This window comes from Oculina patagonica, chromosome 9 (genome assembly GCF_052425735.1).
Source record: "Oculina patagonica isolate OP01 chromosome 9, crgOcupat, whole genome shotgun sequence".
Classification (NCBI taxonomy): Eukaryota; Metazoa; Cnidaria; class Anthozoa; order Scleractinia; family Oculinidae; genus Oculina; species Oculina patagonica.
Genome location: NC_135766.1, coordinates 20,268,380 through 20,291,252, shown reverse-complemented (window position 1 = coordinate 20,291,252; position 22,873 = coordinate 20,268,380). Strand labels below are relative to the sequence as shown.

At 33.7% G+C, this 22,873-nt stretch overlaps 1 protein-coding gene across 2 annotated transcripts in view; it reads right to left on the bottom strand.

Annotated features, from left to right (window-relative positions):
* Nucleotides 1-653: 653 nt before the first annotated feature.
* The window catches only part of LOC144666445 (uncharacterized), a 28,826-nt gene continuing 6,606 nt past the window's right edge, over nt 654-22,873 (bottom strand). The window contains exons 1-4 of one of the 2 annotated variants that reach the window (XM_078527884.1): nt 5,872-6,181; nt 2,889-2,951; nt 1,259-1,546; nt 654-994 (exon numbers count right to left, since the gene is read on the bottom strand). In XM_078527884.1, coding sequence (XP_078384010.1) covers nt 875-994; nt 1,259-1,546; nt 2,889-2,951; nt 5,872-6,021 — 621 coding nt within the window. In that variant the 5' untranslated portion in view covers nt 6,022-6,181 and the 3' untranslated portion in view covers nt 654-874. Of the gene's footprint in view, nt 995-1,258; nt 1,547-2,888; nt 2,952-5,871; nt 6,182-22,873 lie in introns of those variants that run through there. The other variant, XM_078527883.1, reaches the window with a different exon arrangement.

Genomic DNA, 22,873 nt, shown 5'->3' with positions numbered 1-22,873 from the left:
CAGGCTGATTTGGAATAACTGCTTCGTAGTTCACAGGGTATGCGTGGCTTAATCGTATAATGAGTGCATCAACAGGGATCGAACATCAACATCAACAATGCTTCGATTCTATGCAGGAAATGTGACTGCAAGGTCAGTAAATCACCTTCGGTGATATTTCTTCCGAGCCGCAAACACTATGAATACTAAAAGTTTGCCTTCCTGTTTTCCCCCTTGGGAGGGGGGGTGCTCCCCTACAATACGTATACGGGTATCTGCCGCCCAACAGGGTCGTGATTTTAGGCTCCCGATCAAGAACGGGGTGTCCATTTTAGAGACGATTCCTAGAACGGGATATGATGTTTCGAGTGCAAGGTTTTAAATTACCAGTAGCCAAAACGGGGTGTTAAAAAATTGACCTGTTTCTAGAACGGGATGTCATTTTGGATGCAAATTCTCGCTAAAACAGTCTTAAACCGTGTGTTATGGAGACATGGGGGGGGGGGGGGGGGGGGCGGCGCATACCCATACAAAACATACCTGAGTACCCCCTCCCCCCCCCCCCGTGCGCGCGCTTCAAAGTGAGCAAGCAATCAATAGTACAAACCAGGAGGTGTTACTGATCTTTCGCTATTTTTAGGAACCTAAACATTTACATTTATTAATTAAGTCAATCCATAAAGACATTTCTTTTGCGGTATACAACGAACACACTATTTCTCTACTATAAATGACCTTGAGGTTGTTGAAAGGTTGAGCAAAAAGTGTTTAAAAGAGTATAAAATATGCTCAGCAGTGATTTAATACTTCGTTTTGTGACTGTACGAATATATTTGATAATAATTAATTTATCGTGAAAGAGTCACAGTATTTCATAAGACATTCACCAAGCACTTTACTGGTTGACATTATGATTATAGCTAGATACTGGAATAGCAACCATAGGCTGAGTTGCAATATAGGTCGGTTGCAGAGGAATTTGTCCATCTTCCATTTGCAGACTTCTACGGCCCGCCTGAAATTTAAAAAGAATATTCATGTTACGGACAGGTCATTATTTATTGCCTGAGTGGGGGACGGTTTTCGGACGATTTGGGGCTAAACACGATGACATTTAGCCGATCCCCGTTTTAAATGTTATTTCGTTGAAGTGATCCCAATTATAAATCCGATTCATGATTTCCAATAGATCACGGCTGAGATTCTGCTAAAAGATAATATGCTATTTCTTTTCTATCATTAAAGCTACAAAAATGAGTGTTGGTAACACATGAAATACCTGACTCTCTTCCCGTGGTTCGTAGCCTGAATCACAACTCCTAGCGCTTGCAACACTGAGGGCAATCTCGATGATGGCAAATGCAATAACCAAGGAAAAGACGGTTAACATATTTTTTTCTTGGCTAGTGAATTTGATTTTTGTGTCTTGATCCACGAAGTAGGACTGGGCGAGTTTGCTAGTGCTGTATTTTAGAGACAGCAGGATGCCAATACCCTGCTGATAGTGGTACACTGTTATCACTGACACTGCTGCACAAGCCATACTCACTGACTTCATGGCAAGAATCTGTAGACAACAAAAATGAAGGAAATGGAGAGATGACTGATTAATAAATAATCAGGTCAGTAAAAAACGAAATATATGACCGGGACGGGCAATTTTTTTAAGCCTACTTTAGACACTAGTTTTTTTTTTTTTGTTTGTTTGTTTGTTTGTTGCTGTTTTTTTTCGAATTTCTGATCAAAGAGGAAAAAGGAATATGTTCAATATAATGTGCCCCGAGGTGGAGTCGAACTCGAATCGTTCGACTGAAGAGCGACTGTGAGCCACCGGGAGCTGACTTCCAGACTTCGTAGATTTTAAATACCTATATATCGAGTTAACCTTACAAATATAGAGAGCTATCCGTAAACAGACGAACCAAAGTGCATAGTAGGCTAACCGAAGCGCATAATTGGCTAACCGAAGTGAAAAGAAGGCTAAAAGAAGTAAATAGAAAGCTAACCGGAGTGCATAGTAGGCTAACCGATTACTAGTTACCAGTCGATGACCGCGAGTGTCGGCCATCTTGAAGTGGGCGTAAAAAAATTGCCCGTTGCCTTTCTCGTGCGCTTAAGGCCATGACAAACGAAGGCACAATGTTGCAGACACATTGCAACAGATACAAATATTTCCCTAAAAACGAAAATGTCCTGCGCAGCGTTAATTTAAATGAACACATTGGATTAAATGTAAAGTTTAACGCTGGAAAGTTCAATGTAAAATACTAAACGTTTCGGCAATGCCGGCTGCCTTCATCAGTAGTAGTATTTTACATTGAACTTTCCAGCGTTAAACTTTACATTAAAATCCAATGTGTACAACTATTTCCCTGTTTGCTCGCGCGCGCAACATTTGTTGCGGACACAAAATATTTATGATTTTTTTACAAACATTTTATGTCCGCAACAATGTTTCCCCGCTTGTTCAGTATGGAAACAAAACATTTGTTTTGTGTTCCGCTTGTTCGCTCACCCAAGAAACACCGCATCTCAAGGCTTGGTCACTAAGCCACGCCGTCATTGTCATCAAAGCAAGGAAACATGGCGGACAGTTGCTGAATGAAATTCTCGCTTTTTCGAAGAATATCACTTTAACTCCGGTATTTTATAAGCATTGAAAATTTTGAAAAATTACTGCGGAGGCCTTTGGACCAAAAATATTTTCAAGAAATTTTCATAGATCGTGCTGCCATGAAAAAAGCGCCCAATACCGTTGACATTTTTTTTTACAAGAAACACAAACACTTGCTCCGATCCTCGAGCATTGTTGAGTTATGCACTTCTGCGCGTCTTTAACTTTTTTAAAAGATGAGGGAGTCTTCGCAAAGCCTTCAGACGTAACAAATGAAAACAATATATTGTCTTACCAAAGCTGGGGAGCGGTTAGACATGTTTGACAAGACTAGTCCCATGACACCAACTGGTATTACCTGGGTAAAAATAGCAATAACAATTAAAGTAAAAAGTACGTTCCATCATTCATCCTTCGGTATGACAGACATTATAATTAGTGTGGTGAGCTTCCTGATGACTCGCGTACAAATTTAACTAATTTCCTGGTATAGTGTGCCACCGTGGAAAATTTATTGAATCGACAAAGCAAGTTTGCCCTGCTACTTCACCACGTTGATTCACAAAATTCCATAAAAACTTATTGTATATGATTCCTTTCTTCAACTATAATAGATGACCCTATCCCCGTCCCTAACCTAGGTTTGAATTAAATCTAACTGTGGTCTTATCAGATCGCCTTATTTAGTGCGCAGTTACAAATGATGGCCTCGACCGTAGCGTATGTTAAAATGGCAACGACTGTTTCAAAAAGGGAAATCGGCATCGGTGTGATTCTAAATTTAGGGCGACCTTTAATTGCTTAGTAGCAAAGTCTCGTTTATGTTTAGTCATCAATTTGCGTTTTTCTGGGTTGGAAAATCACAGCACCTTTTTTATTATTATTTTTGCCGAGTGCCTTGGAAAAGTTTTTATAGAATTTCTGCCAAGCAGGTTTACTTAAGGCTTTCCACAAGTTTCTCGGCAACTTTTTTTGCAACTTTTTCCCCTTCGAGCAACTTTTTTCCTCTCGAGCAACTTGTTGCATTTTGAGCAATTTCCAGACCGAAGATCCCGGAAGATCAAGTATCCGAGTGTTGTTCAAAGGCAATACGAACGTTTCCGAAGATTTACGAAGTTTGCCGAAGATTTTCGAGGAACATCTGAAGACGTTTCAACTTTCGGCTCATTCTGCATTAAAACATTACAAAACTCGTCAGCAAACATGACGTCATTGATATGTTACGATTTTTCTCAGTTAAAGAAATCCTTGTTATTTAACAAATGTTCCCCTTAATATGATATTTAGATACTTCTTTTGCTGTAAAATTGCATAACCATCCTTAGAAATCTTACCCTCAAAGGAAAATTAGCATATATTTAGAGAAATTCTCTTGATTAGAAGCAACGTTTTGGATTTTTTTGGAGCAACTTTCGAGCAACTTTTATTATCAGAAGCAACTTTTTTGGATCTTTGGAGCAACTTTTGAGCAACTTTTTGGGAAATTTCGAGCAACTTGTGGAAAGCCCTAGGTTTACTAGCTGTGCTGTAGGTTTCGAGGTAACAGATTTTCGGACTTTTCGATAGAAACTACCAAATAAAAATTAAAAGGATTGCCGCACAAAGAAAATTAAAATGTCAGCGTTCTGTTTATTAGGTCTTCCCTGGCTTTATAGACAAATGGACTAATTTTAATTTTCAATGGTGTACAATAATAATAACAATGATGATGAATACATAATAAAATATCTACAGTAGTACCCAGGTAACTCGAACTCGGATAACTCGAACAACCCCGCTAACTCGAACTAACTTCAATTTCCCTTTGATTTTAAACCCACTTTTCAGTTCTTTTTACCCGGTTAACTCGAACTCGGATAACTCGAAAACCCCGCTAACTCGAACTAAATTTCCTTTTCCCTAATCGAAATTTGGGTCAATTTTACCCCGATAACTCGAATTCCGGTTCTTGCAACTCGCCACGGATGCCCTTTGATTAGAGCAACGAACAGATCACGTATTTGGCATTTATGCTTTTTATCATTAGAATTTATGATCGTGTTAGAGTTTCTGACGAGATAAGTTTAATTTGCACTGTACTGTATGCTGAAGTGCTAAAAAGTCAGTAAATTATCAATTATTAACTTGGCAAATTAAATATTTAAATATTTAATTGACCCCGATAACTCGAAACCCCGCTAACTCGAACTGTTTTTCGTTTCCCTTCAGAGTTCGAGTTACCGGGATTCTACTGTAATAAGAAACAACAATAACACGAGCAGAGATAGGAGAGAAATTCACCAATTGGATTATATATGCGACTCTCACAAGGGCATCGAGTGACATCGAGAAAAACGACATTGAAAGGGTTATTTTTGAAAGCCATGGTGCAGGTCGCGCCGTAACCAGCAAGAGGCAAGACGAGGCGCTGCCTCGTCTTGATTTAACCCAAAATTAAAAAAAAAATACGTTCAAGTAGGAACATAATCCCCAATTGAACCTGATTGATTTTTCTGAAGAAATGTCTCATGAAAAAATGCTAAAAGTAGCGTCTCAGAGATTCTAGATTTCAACATTTTATTTCCAGACCCGCTAAGGCCTCGTGCCTTCGACATTCGCAAAGTTTGCCTCGTCTTTGTCAAACGTCTGGCTACGGCTCTGCATGGTGGATTCGAAACCGATGTCAGCGACATCTTATTTTATTTCATCAATTGACGTTGGGGTTTGAAAGTACAAAGTCCCTGTTGATGTATCGTATTTAAGTAAATCACTATAGCCTCTATTAGCTTGCTATAAACTTGCTTTATTGTCTCAGCTTGCGATTGAAAGAAAAACCACCAAAAGAAGTGAACCGAACTGAACTTTATGGTTTACAAGATTGCTTGCCCCCCGCTACTAGTAAAGGGGGAAAGGGTTAAACTAAAAACAAGCTAAAGATTTTCGCTCAGTAAAGGCAAAGAAATATCAAATAAAAAGGAAAATAAAGATTGAAAGATCTGGAATATCAATTCAAAATTTCACTAGAATGGCAATTTTGATTTCTTGACATCCTGTTAGAAAGTCAAATTTGATGAGCTATAATCCAATTCAATCATTTTCTCTTGATGTAAACCTGCAGTTCTTACCCAAAATACTTGTCCTAATTTGCTCTGTACAATCTTTTTGTAAAATTACGCCGGATATTTTCAAATATCATATAGTTAAAGGGAAAGAGAACTTTCGATTATCAGCCGGGGCACTGTCTCTTTAACATTAAACAACAATGAAGAAACAGTATTATACTATCTTAGTGTACTTACCAATGCAGCTATCCAACATGGCATAAACAACGAGCTGGAATAGATGAAACGTATTTCTAATCCGTCCAACATGCCGAGGGTAAAAAGGAAAGTGGCCATCACAAACTGAACGATCGAAATGACCTTCAAAAGAAGTCGATTGTGAGCCATTTCGCGTTAAATTTTGCTAAGGTGTGTAGAAGAGAAGTTGAATGGAAGACTGCAAACGGCTATCTGCGGAAGTCCCTACATTACGGAAAAGAATTTTATGGTAAATTTCCGTGGTGACGTCATTTTATTTTCGTAAAACTACTGAGTGCCTAGGTACGGCAGTGAATCGGTTCGTGGGGCTTTGTGGTTTGCATTTAAATGAATCACGTACAGCGCTAACTTTCTTTCGCAAACACTAGTCGACGTGCACAAAACAAATTGTATTTAAACAGATTGCAACTGAAGTAAATGTGATCGAGCAAATTTAAAGGGCTCTAAATTTTGCCTAAAGTCGCATTAAAAGCAATGATGATCAGACAAACAAAGATATTTGTTCCTGTTTAAACCGCAAATGTGAATAATGCGAGCGAGTAAGAACCTAGTTTTTCCAGCTTAGCCTAAACAGGTTCTTACATAATGGAAGTTAACACACATTTAGGCCATTTAGTTTCTTTATAGGTTCTTTTTTATGAGGAACAATTTACAAAGCAGCTGATAGAATTTATTTTAGTTATTTATTCGGTCTATTATTTGTATACAATTTGCATACAACACAAGTGTTTATGTAAAAATGAAGCACTAATCATTCAGAACATGACATTGTATACATGTACAGTAAAGCCTTGTCCAAACTAATTTTCCCAACAGTAAGCATTTTTAATCAATTTCAGAAAATAAGAACTTGTTTTCAAATTTTAGGCTAAATAGGTTCTTATAAAAATGGGTTTTGGCCTGACAGGTTCTTTAACGTAAGGTTCTTACTCGCGGGTTTTTACTTTATATCTACTTTACATTTGCTTTGTTTTTGATACTTCCGTAAATCAACAAATTTGACATAAATTTACTACAGATTTGCTCTCTTTGCAAATGTTTAAGTTTGCTTTCAACGGAAATCTAGGCAAACATGGTATAAATCCATCTGTTTGCATCATGTGTACGTGTTTTACTCGTGTTTTGCGGCGGGAGCAAATATGCTTATTTACACTCAATTTGTTATCTGTTGAAGGGACACTGTCACGAACTTTACCTCAAAAATTCAAGAGCCTAAAGACGTATGAAACCTACAAATAGTGATCCAGTTTTGTTAAAAATTACTATGCCGTTTTACTGAAGCTATAGATAAGTGATATTATTGTGATGCCTTCTGGAAGTTTCGAACTCATATCAACTTGAAAAAGTTAGGCTGACTTTTTCAACACACTTTTTAGGGCTTTACTGGACTAATTTTAATCATATAATTTGCAGCGGTGTACAATAATATTGATGATGATGTGACATATATAATAAAATATCTAATAAGAAACAACAACAACACGAGCAGATATCGGACAGAAGGCCACGCCAATTCGATAGCATGCGACTCTCACAAACGCATCAAGTGATATCGAGAATAAAGCAATTGAAAGGGCCAGTTTATTAAAGCAATAAACCGCGCTTTCAAGGGATTTACTAGCCTGCGAACGCAGACGTATTTCCGACTGTCGTTTCTCTCCGCCGAAAAATAGTGTCTGCGAACCCGAGCCAAGAAACGATTTCCGTGACGTAGAATATTTTGCTTTCTCTCAGGCCGATCAGATAGCCCAATAAAATGAAACGCGTGTGCACACCGCGCGGCTCCCTCGCCAATGAATGAATGAAACACTAAAGACACAAACTCCGGTCACCAAAGGCCAAAGCTTTGTCACGGCGGTGAAAGTTACAATCTTTGTAGCCGGAATAACATTTTCAGATTCAAAGGAAAAGGTTAATTTATTCGGTAAAAGTGTTTTAGGCATACCTTCATACCTTTTATGAAGTTATTATAGAAAACGTTCGTCGACAAAATAGGAAACTATTTCAAATTTAGTGATCAAATATCTTATTCTCAACAAGTTCATCGGATGACGTGGTAAACCAATCACAACGGCTAAAAAAATAAAACACAGGTTCAGCTCCACACACAAAATTCACGGATCGACGCGATTAAAACGTTTAAAAGTTCTCTTAAAGCTATAAAAGTCATAAGAAAGGAAAGGAAAAAGGCAAACTGACGTGGAAATCTAGCAAATTGTGGCCGGAGTCATTCATTGCGAAAGTAAAAAGCTGCACGGAAACTTTGCAAGTTTACAAACTTCAGAGACTGAAGAGGTATTGAGAATAAAGGTTAGTTCCACAAACTCTGCTTTGGAAATTCGTAAAGAATTTATTTATTCCGTATTCTTTCGTTTTTCGCAGAATAACAGACTTAGCAGAAAGCACTGAAAGCACAAAAAAATAAAATTATAATTCAAGTACGTTTCTGGCATAATACCCCCGGTAATAATTTAAGTAAGCTTTAATCGCGACCAATTTGATGCAGTTTTAATTCCTTTCAAATAGCATTTCCGAGTAAATGTTGAATGGAACGATATCCATGTTTTTAACATTTTTCCAGTTCGGTGAAAGCCGGCCTGTTTATTGTGTTCCTTCTTATATGTTTGTCTCTGCGTTTTTGTTTTCTTCACTAGTTCCTTCGCTCTAACTGTGTTGGGCGGGAAAATTTATTTTTGTGACCCACCCTCAGTAAATATTAACAATGAGAATCATATCCTCCGTTTAAACACTCATATAGACCAAAAGAAGACACTAAACTAACGATAATTTTTCGTCCTTATCCGTAATCGAGCGTAGTGCGGCCATGTCGGGATGCGGGAGTTTTACCGGTACAAAATACATGATATTACATAAGTTTTTGACCAATTTGACCAATCAGAGCGCGCGTAGTATCTGAGTTATTTTATAAAAAGTTATGTAGTGGATTCGCGAAACCGTTGTCAGCAACATCTTATTTTATTTCTTTAGTTGACGCATTTAAGTTTAAAGGTATCGTATCAGTTTTAGTAAGTTTAGCCTGTGGCTTGCTATAAACTTGTTTTATTACCTTGCAATTGAAAGAAAAACTACCAAAATTAGTTAAGGCAAACTAATATCGACTAAAAAGAATAATAATGATTAAGAGATCGATTCAAAATTTTACCAGAATTGCAACTTTCATTTGTAACCCTGCAGTTCTTACCCAAAATCATTATTATCAATTCACTTGTATATTCGGTGGCATCTCCCAGTATCATATAGTTAAAGGGACTTTGTCACGAGGATTTCACAGATTTTTGGTCTAAACTGTTCTGAAATTAGTGGTAGGCAACTTAACTAGGGCTTTCCACAAGTTGCTCGGCAACTTTTTGGCAACTTTTCATGGTTCGAGCAACTTTTTCACCTTCGAGCAACTTTTTTCCTCTCGAGCAACTTGTTGCATTTTGAGCAATTTGTAGACCGAAGATCTCCGAAGATTATCCGAGTGTTGTTCAAAGGCAATACGAACGTTTCCGAAGATTTACGAAGTTTGCCGAAGACTTTCGGGGAACTTCTGAAGACATTTCAACTTTTGGCTCATTTTGCATTAAAACATTACAAATCTCGTCAGCAAACATGACGTCATTGATATCTTCACGATTTTTCTCAGTTAAAGAAATCCATGTTATTTAAAAAATTTTCCCCTTAATAAGTTATTTAGATACTTCTTTTGCTGAGAAATTGCATAAAACTGCTTAGAAATCTTACTCTCAAAGGGAAATTAGCAAATATTTAGAGAAATTCTCTTGATTAGAAGCAGCGTTTTGGATTTTTTGGAGCAACTTTGGAGCAACTTTTATTATCAGAAGCAACTTTTTTGGATTTTTGGAGCAACTTTTGAGCAACTTTTTGAGAAATTACGGGCAACTTTTTGGGAAATCTCGAGCAACTTGTGGAAAGCCCTAAACTTAACCCATAAAAAAAACATTATCTTTGAACATCTAAAGGAAGTAATTACAACAAGAGGCTTTTCTCGCTTTCAGTCGTGTAGTCATGGCACCCCACTTTGGACAACAACGCTGTAAACGAACGCAAAGCGTTCCCTCGCGCTCATGTGCCTTCAATTCAAAATTAAAAACGTCAGAAAAGCACGGATTGCTAGCGAGGGCACCAACAAACTTCTACTGAACACTGATGAAGGTGAACAGCAAAGTCATCGAAAATTGAAATGTCTTATGCCGATCGCAAAACTGGTTTCAGTATTTTTCAGTTATATCTAAAGGAAGATATAACATAAATATGTGAGTAGTAATGTACTACACTCTGAGGCAAAAAATTTTTTGCCTTAGAGATTTAGTACATAACTACTATCAGCACTGGATTCCAAAAACTGAAGCCAAATCTGAAACCAAAACTGAAGCCAAATCTGAAAAACTAAATCTGAAAAACTAAATCTGAAGCCAAAGTGAAAAACCTAAACTGAAATCAAATCTCAGAATCAACCCTAGGTCAACCCAAGGTCAAAAAATGGAAACCAAACCTTGAAGCCAAATCTATAAACTAAACCTTGATTAAATGATAAAAATAATCTTTGATTATTTTTGACAATATTTAAAAAAACTTCTTATACTCTTTTTCAAAATTTTGGATACAGTGCTTTTAAACAAGCCGAGTTTTTATGCTGTTGTTATTATCATGGTAAATCTCTTGTACTGAATATCTGTTGTGAATTATCTTCTAAAACGATTATGATTTTTGTTATTTTTGAATTCATTTTTTCTTTTTCAAGGTCGGATAATACACTGTTTAAATCATTGTAAATGTTACATAGGTATTTACTTGTTTCATTTTCTTCATTTAATAATTTTGTTAATGGCTTGCAATGTCCATCTTGTTTTAGTTTTTTTTCTAAATATACTAAAGTGTCTAGATTTTCATATACCGAATCTCCGAGTTTTGATAATTCTTTTAATGTTACGATATACTTCAGTGTGTTTATTGCGTCATCAGACATATTTTTGAATGTATCTGCTTTGAAACATATTTTCTTTAAATTTTCCATGTTTATTTTCATGTTGGTCATTTATCTATATATATAGTGTATGTTTTTATTTTTATGCGTTTTTAGTGCGTTTAAAACAAACCTCGTTGACATAATGAAAATCAAAACCTAAGACCATAACCTAGGATAAACATATGAGTTTGTCTTTAATATCCATAAGGATATGTTTCAATACATCTTTCCGATATGTATTTTATTGCGCGTTTGTCATATCCAAAGCTGTATACCTTTTCCTCATATTTGTTAACAATTTGTTTACTCTGTCTTGTTATCTTATTTTCATTTACTAATGTGAGTTCTTTGATATCGCCCTTAACCATCTTAATCATATTAGTGTGATTTAGTATCTTGGAATTTTCGTGATTTAATTTGAAACCTTTAATAACGCACTTTTGCTTATTATCGCCATATATGAAACTGTAGTTTTTAGGGCCACCGCTTACGAAGGTACCTTTTATAACATCACCATCTAACTCATCTGTTAAATCGCCTAGCATATCGCCTGTTTCTATTGTCTTACCATTCTGGGATTCAATATACACAATACTATCGGTATCAAAATATAACACCTGTTTATCTAAATAGTCAAGTTTTTCATACAACATTAACCGTGCACTGCTGGTCGTGAAACATGCAATGTATATATTCGTATTATAGCTGTTATCAACAAACTGATCTTTGTAAGTGTAGCTCATTTGCACCATTTCTTCATTTATGAAATTCATGTTTAAATTATCTATTGTGTCATCTAGAACTACTTGGTAAAATTCATTTATATCAGTTACGTATTTACATTGATTCATGTTATTTCGTTGTCCAAATTTACCCCAAAGTGAGTTCAAGCACATTTTTGCAATAGCTCGTAGACCTGAATTTTCATGTAATTCACCTAATTCAATGTCTAATTTATTTTTGACTTTATTTCTGAACATCATTTCTTCTTTGTCATTTTTAAAATTATATTTTGTTGATTCGAGTTTTAACTTCAGGAATTTTTTTATATAACCTTTGAATAGATCATCGGATGACTTCTCAAAATGCCAAACCTCATATATTTTTATAATTTTATAGCCTTTTTCAATGGCCTTATTGACCTCATTTGTTGTCCATGTGCCTACAAATGCTCGTTCATTTTCACTATGTTGGCATCTTTCTTGTTGTTTTGATTTAGCACATGATATACACAGAGGGAACATTAGCTTTTCAGCCTTTTCACATTTGATTCTCTGAGGTAGAACAGCATGATATAATTCTCTTGGAGCTAAAATTTTACATTTTATGAATCCATACCATTTTGTATCGTATTTTTCTGGTGATATTATTTTTTTAGGATGACCAATGGGATATTTTTTGTAGAACTGAACCGTAGGATATAAGGAGCAAAAGTCAACGTATTTACCACATTCGCCTTCTTTGAATTTGTACAATAATTTGGTAGCATTTGTACGCCCCCCGTAGAAAGCATCTCTAGGGTTTAGTTGCCCAACCACTTCTCTATACCAATCATTTTTATAATATTTCTGAAAACTTTTATCCTTTTTTAATTTACATTCCCACATTTCAATAAGATTGTAACCAGCAGTTGTTATTTTGTTGTTTTTATCTTGTGTTTTATTATACAAAGTACCCATATCACTTTGATTCTTATTGTTGATAACATCAGACTTGAAACAATCTGGACAACCATGCCAGAAACAACCTTGAAATTCATAAACAGTATTTGTAGATTCACAAAATCCATCTACTTTTAATTTGTTATTGATAACTTTTTCGCCACCTTCTAAGGCATGTTGAATTTTAATATTATTTTTCTTACTTATGTAATCAAGCCATGCAATACTAACTACACTATGGTTTTCTGTTTGAACAACATTATCAACCATACCTATAGTATCTTTTGTCATATAATTCCCTCTATAGATAGCCATACAAACACCGGCTATTGTAATGTATTTTAGTGGGTCAGTATTTTCCTCTTTAATGAAATCTTGCCTGAATTTTAACATACATCTTCTTAATATATCAACATCTGACCTACAGTATTCAATTAATTCTTTTTTGAAATCGAAAACATAATTTTCATTAACACGTTCATCATACCATTGTAAAAATTTCTGTCTATCATGGGTTTTCATTTGATTATACCCATAATGCTTTTTAGAAGGCATCTCTCCTATATAGTTTTGATTACAATTTTTGTTGAAATAATGTGGAAAATATCCTTTTTTCAACTCGTTTAAACCAAACGTTTTAGGAAACGATGATAATGGTTGCTGAATAAAATTTAAACTGTCGATTATTTTGATTCTTAATTGTGGAATTTCCATCATCATAATTTTTGCACCATTGTAAATACAATAAGGTTTGAAACCATTATCTATACACCATTTTAGTATAAAATGACTGTCATACCCTTTGCTATTATGAGCCAAAAGTGTATATCCTTTATATTTATCATTGAGGATTCCGTTACAAAAACTATTAATATCATTGAAGATTGATTCATTACCATTGAAATCATGGCAGATAGCTAAATTAACTTCATGTGTTCCAGTGTTTTGTGTACATTCGAAATCGAAAAATAAATATTTTTCATTATACGTTTTACATGAGTAGCAATAATCTTTTCGAGGTATGTTTTTATTTAATCTGCAAGGGTTTTTGCTATTTTTGATGCAATTTCCACCCTTACACTTGATCTTTTTCATGAAACATTTATGTTTGCTTTCACAATAGCTATTACAATTATTACACATTTTGTAACCACATTTATGTATTTTAATATATGGTTTTAGTATAATTTGATTGCATTTTAAACATTTTGCTACACTGCTACATACTGAATCATCATCTTTTTTCGATCTGTTACTAGTATGGTTTTTGAAGCAAGTATTACCATGAAAAACACGATTGCATTGATTACATGTAACGTCTTTACCATTACATTTATTTCCATCTGGAAAATATTTGAAACAAGATAGACATTTTTGGGGGCATTTGTGTTTATCACGTTTCGTGTAAGCTTTTTTGCAAGAATGGCAGTAATATGCTACATCTAAAAAAGCTGTCATTGATTTTATGACATCATAATGATTCCGTGTTTTGTATAAATAAATTTTGTCTGTTTTACCATTATTGGCTGTATATATGATTTCATTGAACTGTTCAGAATCTATGATATTAATCTCTACATCTAAATGTGATGCAAAGCTATTTACATCTTCTAAAGAATTTCCATAATCGTTAATTTCAACATTAGCATTATTATGAAGTTCTTTGGCTTGAATTTCTTGTAGTTTTCGGCTTTTATTGAACCCATCTTTCAACTGAGTTGTGGTGTAATTTTCAGGGTGTAAATTAGCATAAGCTGTTACAATGGCTCTTGCTAAGCATAATGTATCATTATTTTTTATCGTAATAATACATTGCTTTCTAGTCACTGTTTGTTTTGATAAATATAACCGTCCTTTTCCTGCAGGTATTTTAACAGATTGAATAATTATTTTGCAATTTTCTAAATCTATTTCTTTATACTCCAACGTATTGATTATATCTGAAAGTTGATTTAACTTGAAATCAGAAACTTTTAACAATTTTGTTGAGATAGGATGATCTAATTCATCATTTGAAATTACCAATCTGAATCTATCATTACCTTTTAACTGCCTTTTCTTTATTGTCATTTTAACCATTTTTTCAAATACACTGAAAACATCATTTTTATCACCAATGAAATTTTTGCGTACATTTATTTTAAATTCATTGGTAAAAGCATTAAATTTTTTATTAACTGTATTTCCGATTTCAGTTATTTTGAATAGAGGTTGGTCATTGGATGTTGAATCAAAAATACTGTCATCGAAATTAAATTTATTGAGTGTCCTGTTTAAGGTCTTATCGGTCTTATATTTTTGAATTTTATTGATTACTTTTTGTCTTGTTGAGTTTTTTACAAGATCTATCCATGTATAGCCAAGTGTCTTTGCATCCCTCAGGTAACTTTTTGATAGTTGTTTAAGAGTATTATGGGTTTTTGTTATTGGTTTAGGAGTATTTGAATGAGATTGGTATGTCTTCTTTTTTGGTATTTTACGCGAGTGGGTGGGGCTTTGATTCGGCTTCTGGGGCTCGTGTGCTTTCGGCTCGACCTTTTTGTGCTCGTGTGCTTTTGGTTCGGCTTTTAGTGATAAAATGAGTTTTATAAGGTCGGTTTTAGATAGATTGTTGAGATCAGATTCGTCCATATTAATATTGGTTGAGATATTTTTTTGTGTCATTTTTGTGTACTATATAAAATCACCAAACCTTTAAGTCCTTTTATAGTAAAAATTATTTTTGAGATTTTTTTGGTGCGTTTAAAAGATAACCAGAAATAAATATATTTTTGGTCACCTAAGGCGACAGATAACAGCAATTCATATATACTGTGCTATACAATATATAATTATATAATATTGCTTTATATGTTTTCAACTGGTATTATGTTGTATTGGTCTTCAATAGCCTTGATAACAGTATTTTTAATATGCTTCTTTGTCCTCATGTGTGAGTGCTTTCCAGCGAGCGTGTAGTCATGTTGACATGCATCACATATCCATGATTTGTTTAGCATATATCTGGTCTTGCTTTCCTTAATAGCGTTTTGTCTGTCTTCTTCATTATCGTATTTTTTATTTCGTCCCATTATATATACTATATATTATTTCCTTAAGTGTTTTTTATAGTGCGTTTGAGTGATAGATATAAACATATAATTATTTTCTTTATTAATATATATAGAATGAGTGATATTACATTAAATATCAAACACCTGCCAGAAGCTGATGAAAGCTCGAATGATATAGTCTTCATTAATAAAATGTGGTGTATTCAGAGCATCCTTGAAGCTAATATTTGTATTATTAAAATGCTATCTTCAGACCTTAACAGCAGATCTGAAATATCAAATGAAGACCAGATTGAACATACACAACTGAAACGACGACGTGGAAGGCCTCGTAAGGATCAACATATGTCTTCTCAGAAGCAATGTTTGTGATATAAATACATATTTATTCAGTCTATGGATAGATGCTGGAATCAGAAAAGTTGGTTCGTTTTTTGGTTTTGGCTTAAGTTGACATATGCAAATCAGGGCTGGAACCCCCAACGGTTTTGAAATGATTAATATTTAAAATGCTTCTTCATATGATTTTTTTAACCAATCAAAAGCTACATATTTTGATTCACAATTGTGAAACCAAAATGGAACCAAAATGGAAACCAAAATGGAAACCAAAATGGAAACAAAATGGAAACCAAAATGGAACCAAAATGGAAACCAAAATGGAAACCAAAATGGAAACAAAATGGAAACCAAAACCAAAACCAAAACCAAAATGGAAACCAAAATGGAAACCAAAATGGAAACGATTTTTTTACTCAAAACAGCTGTGCCGTGAAGTTATGTGTGTTATATATATAATGGTTTGTAATTCTGAAATCCACGATGAATTAAAAATTTTAAAAGAACCTATATGCCCTTTATGCGATCAACTATTGATAGAATGTAACAAGGATGCTGAGCCATGCTGTAGTAAGCAGGATATGTCAAATCAAAACGGTATAAATGTTTGTATTAATTGCGGTTTGGTTCATGGTTCTATTTATTACAATGAGTTCATTGATTTTTACAAGAACAGAAATAAGATATGGCGTAAAAGCATCTATAATCGTAAATACCACATTGAGAATGTTTTAAACGATTTATGTATTAAAAATGGAGTTCAATTGTCTCATGATAATCGCGATAAAATTTATAAAATATTTCATGAGATTGATAGTATTCTTCCATCTATAAATAAACTCCGAAGACGAATGATAAGCACTAAATATATCCTCAGGCAGTTATTTAAATTGCTTGATCTTCCTTTTGAGTTTATAAAGGTTTCAAAATCGAGAAAAACGCTTGAATTTTATAATCGATATTGGGCAAATATTTTAGCATTAAAATCGTCCCAGATCGCACGGATTATTTGGTAAATTTATCATCATACTTGAGCAGATACCGATCGATTATTGGACCGGTATCGCATATATAATCGTCAATGCTTTTCATTGTATTTAGGATGCTAGACGGATTATAATCGCCACTTCTCATAGCGCCTTTAATAGAGTTCAAAAGGTGTTGATAGCTTTGGTAAGCATATATGGAGTTATGAATTTTTAGTTCGAGATTCTTATGTATCATCAAAGCCTGAATCAATAATGAAATTGTTGATATTGTGATCAAAGCAATACCACCAGTCGCTATAGAGGAGGCGAATCCGCTTGATGCAAATATGATAGACAATGAATTCCCTAATAATTTCCATTTTTTGAAACGTTTAACAGCCTGCTTGTAAGCCCAACATTTTCGATGATATGTTTGATAATAAGCTTTCAATTCTATAATTTGGTCTTCAGTCAGTTCGCTTGATATATGGTTCCATGTAAATATGCATTTTCGATGTTTAGTCATATATATTAGTTATATATGATTTTTTTGTTTTATCATTTTGTCATTTTAGCATTGCGCTTGTTCTTTATTGTGTAATACAGCTTCCTAATGTTTTGAATTAATCTCTCAATAGAATCAATAATATTGCTAACCAATTTCACTGTTTTCATATAAGTGAATTAGATTAAATCGATTTATTCAAAGAATACATCGTATGTTTTATCTGAAAATTGAATTTTATGATAGATGGGCCCATTTATCGGGTATATATTTTTACTAAAACCGATTCTTTGTACAAAGTAATCTGAAGAAATTTTAATGCTAGATGTATTGATATTAAACCCAGAAAATGTTTGATCAATACTCATAACATTATTGCAAACAGCGATTCTAAATTGATCCTGTATCTTTGTATACCAGAGATTCATATATTTACCTATATAACCATCTCTAATTTGCTCTGTATATGAATCTAGATCATAATCGAGGAATAGCTTATTATGCTCCACTTTAACCCACGGAAAACTAAAGCTATCACCATCGATAAATTCAATTTTAATCCTTTTATTATCACTGGGCTTATAGTCATATTTAAATCCCATATAAAAAGTCCAGTTATCAGCGTGAGTGATATTTGTATTTAAATTAATTTTAAAAACACCAAAAAAACCATTCTTCGGATCAAAATCTGCTAACAATTTTGTGGGATTAAAGACAAGATTATCATTTAATCCAGACAATACAGCTCCGTTGCTATCTGACATGATGAAATTTGATGGATCTAATAAATCAAAAAAGTATTCAAACACCTCATTATAATAACTTTTGGGTTGGAGTGATAATATTTTTGTTTCAAGATAGGCCTTAAGATTATCATTGAAGCTATTCAGTTGTTTATAATTGACGGCTTGGCTATCACTATTTCCCTCTAAAACGCCATAAATAGCTTTATTATCCATATTGATGGCTGTGTTGAAATTAATTTGGTCATTAGCTATATAATATATTTGATCATAAATACTTGGTTCGACATTGGATTGATGGCCAGATATACCATAAACAGTAAAATATGTTTGTAGTTTTTGATCATAAGAGCTTCCAGGCATATTTTTCATGACTATATCAATATATAGGTAATTATTCCCAATGTTTTGACTTTTTGTGAATTGACTTATTAACCTGATATACTTTTGTGTTTTAAACGTTTTTCTGCTAACGTTATGAATAGTTTCTATGGATGATGTGCCATATATTTCCAAACTGTCAGGGTCAATATCATCACTAACCCACATAATCTCAAGAACAGCAGTATATTGATCATTGGTCAATAAATACAGATTTAGTCCAATTCTTGAACTGTAATAGCCTTTAGAATTGTCAAGCAATAATTTCATGTCAACAACCTTTTTATTTACCTTATGTGGTGAATTTTGAAAGGTTACAACATTCCCCAATTCGACATCATCTTCTTGACTCACTTGTGCATTGGGATCATCCATTATATATTTGAATTTATTTTCACCATTAGCTGATTGAACATGACTTTCACCAACATAATCAAGCATGTATTTTTTGTTTACAGCGTCTGTATCATTGCTTGGGTCTTTTAGATGTGTTATATTATACCCACCCATATCGAGATTTGCCTGCATCATGTTACTACCGTGAATATTGAGCCTATTTTGTATGTTTTGAGCTAAACCATTACCAACAACCTTCGTTAAAAAAGTACTGTCGGCATATATTTTGGAAGCCTTGCTCTGAAGGGTATTAGCTAAAATAGCACCTGTTTTCTTCGTTAGAAAAGTATTGTCGGCATATGTTTTATCGGCTTTAAGCGCGTCTCTGGAGTCAATATATTCTTTATTCATTACGTTTGACATATTGCTGTATCCTTGATCAAAATTCGGAACATTTATTATGCTGTTAAACGTTTGTTCGTTATTGATACTAAGATCGGCTTTATTTTGTATTTTACTATCTATTTTTTGTTCAAGGTTGGTGTCCATTAAATCAACGTATTCTTTCGATACTAGACTTGTTTTTTGGTACAATCCGTCATAGTACGGTGCACTGTTGTTTATCGTTGCTTGGTTGGCATCGAAATCGTTTCCAGCAACATCTTTTGTCAAACAATTCAATTTAAGATATCCTTTGTTGACACCTGAAGACAAATCAAGAGCATACGAATCGTAATCGGCGTCGATGGCTACATCGGATTGAGTCTTTAACCTGAATATCTTTTTGTTATCCATATCGAAATCAGCTCCCAGTTGTTTAAAACCAATTGCAGGTTTTGCACTTTGAGAATATTTGGTATGCATAAAATCATTTTCGTCATTAATGTAACCCATTTTATGTTAATATGTTAGATTAAATCTTCTCATCGAAATTTTTTGTTATGAATTTACGTGGTTTATCAATATATAAAAAGCTGAATGGGTCTTTAGTTGCTTGCTCGTATAGCTCTTTTGGAATACTGTTTTCACGGCATATCAGTGCCCTCTCATTAGCACTTGGGAATTCGTAAATACAGAAATGCGAACAGTTAAGTCTTATGTCTTTTTTCGTTTTAAAATAGCTTTGAGACAAATATATCACGCTACAGTTTTTATGTCTCCCTTGTATAAAATAATCGATTAATGGTTTTTGATTTTTATCACAAACATAATCGTCAAATATCACGAGCTTTTGATTATCATCATTTAGTTTAGAAACAGGAATTATTTGGTCGTTACTAGCTTCAATAATGTTATAACCAGCTTCATCGCTTATTGGTTGGAACACATTGATAAGATTCTGGTATTTAGACTGATCTAAATTTTTTGCATATAAATATATTTTATCGAAATATAATAAATTGTAAATCATATGCATTAAAGTATTAGTCTTTCCCATATTACTCGGAGCGCAAAGTAGCATACGAAAACATTGATTTGGCATGAAATCGTATACTTGTTTAAAGTTCGAGACTATATCGTCTTCAGTGTCATAATTTGGTATTTTCATATTATATATATCAGTTATATAATATGAAAGACGCCTGAAAGACTGATGAAAGACCGATGAAAGACTTCTGGAAGACCGATGAAAGACTGATGAAAGACTTCTGGAAGACTGATGAAAGACTGATAATAATCTACACTAATATATATAAATGAGTCTATTAGCTTGGCAAAAAATTGCTGATCAAAAAGAAGAAGTTGAAAATCAAATCAAGAATATTAATAATCAAATAATGTCTTCAAAATTGGCAGATGAATTAGGCCAAATCAAATTCACAAAAATGTTTAAACCAGTAACATCTCGTCTCGATACACAAATTGAAGCAACTAAAAAGTTGAATAATAAAGGGTTAAAAGAGCTTGACCCTCTTCCAGAATTTCCAATTGATGAAGATGAGGATGAAGATGAAATGCCAAATTATCCACCCCCGACACCCATTGATGAAGCTCAAACAGAAGATGAATATGAAATGCCCGATTTTGATCCACCGCCACCCATTGATGAAGCTCAAACAGAAGATGAAGATGAAATGCCCGATTTTGATCCACCACCCTCAATAGAACAGAAGAGAAAAAAATGGGACACAAGTGCTAATCAAAAGGAGTTAGATCGTCAAAGGGAATCTCTCGCCGAAGAAAGGCGTCAGGTTAGTGTTTTATTAGGCAAACTGAAGAAAAGTGGTAAAAATATGATCAAATCTGGTAAATACAAAGGAAAATCATATAATGACCTGTTGGAAATAGATGAAGATTTTACAAACCAAATTGATAGAATTGAAAACCAGTTGTTATTAACTAAGCATAAAATACAACGTATGGAGTACAAACGGGTTCCTTTCTCAGCTTCGGATTTACAGGAAAAATCAAAAAAATTGAAAAAGACCCCCAAAAAAACTAAATATAAAAAAAAACCAACTATAGAGGAATCATTATTTGATAAGATAGATGCTATGAGAAGGGACACAGCGCCTGATTCTGATAGAGAAGACGATGAATGGGAAGGTGGCGGTCTAGCCCATAATTATAAGGCTATTTATTACAGAGACCCTGAAAAACTTATTGAAAAACTGGATGTAATTTGCGGAAGCATTAACGCTGGAAATTCAAGTAATGAAGTAAGAAATCAAGGTGTTACAATATTGGACGAACTGTTAAGAGTGAAAAGAATTACAAAGCGTCTATATGAAAAAATTTATAACAATTATTTTATCTAATTTAAATATATATAATGGAGAAACATTTGATACTTAGTTCATTTAGGGCAAAAAGACAAGCCAATAATTATAATCAGAAAGCACATGATTTTACAATTTATCTTGACCAGCCTTTATTCCTTGATCCAAATAAAAATTATGAGATGGCACTAGACGAAATAATCAGTATGACGTATAGCTGGTATAATATTTCGGCTTCATTCACCAATAATAAGATTAGATATCGAAAAACAACAGGTAGTGATACAAGTTTTAAAAATGTTGAATTTCCTAATGGCATGTATTCATATAGTGATATTGATACTTTTTTAAAAAATACAACTGGTAAAGATGGCGATGATTATCCATTTTTAGTTACGTTTGATTTATCATTATTTAGAACAATAATAACCATACAGCCAAATTATGAATTAGATCTATCTGTATCAGACTTTAATATGATACTGGGTTTTGATAAGAAAATTTTAACTTCAGGTAGTAATATAAGTGACAAAATACCTGATTTAACAAGGAGCGTTGATATGATATGTATTCATTGCGATTTGACTAAAAGATCCTTGACAGATGAATCAAGAGACGTTTTATTTTGTTTTAGTATTATAGCACAAGGAATTCGTAGGTCATTTCCTTTCACTCTTGAACCGAGAAGATTGAAATTTTCTCCAATTAATAAAAATAGCATTGATTCAATTCGAATATATATAACCGATTCGTATAATCGTCCCATTGATTTAAATGAAATCGATACGGCGTTTCATATCGTTATCAAAGAGGTGAATTAATCTAAACTAATAATATAAAATGAATCGAGTATACGAATGGTCAAAATTTTATAACCCTAAAAAAGGTTTATATCAATATCGCCATAAAGGATCAGGTTTAATAACTAATGATTTATCAAATATCGGACAATATGCTAAAAAAATGATAAAAGATATCAATAAATCACCAATAATCAAAGCACAAAAGAAAAGTTTAAAAACCGTGTTAAATAGAAGTGAAAAAGCTGGGGATCTTATTTTAAAACGATTAGCACAATTGAAGTAAATTATATAATCTAATAATATAAATGAGTTTCAGAAGCATAGAAAATGTTGAAAAAGTTGATTATCTCCGATTCAATCTGCAAACACCTATTATTCGACCTGCAAATGGGCTATATCAGGAAAAAACAGGGTATATATTCAATATGACTGATAGGTCTAGTTGGTTTGATTGGTATAATGGGTATTTTATCGTGAAA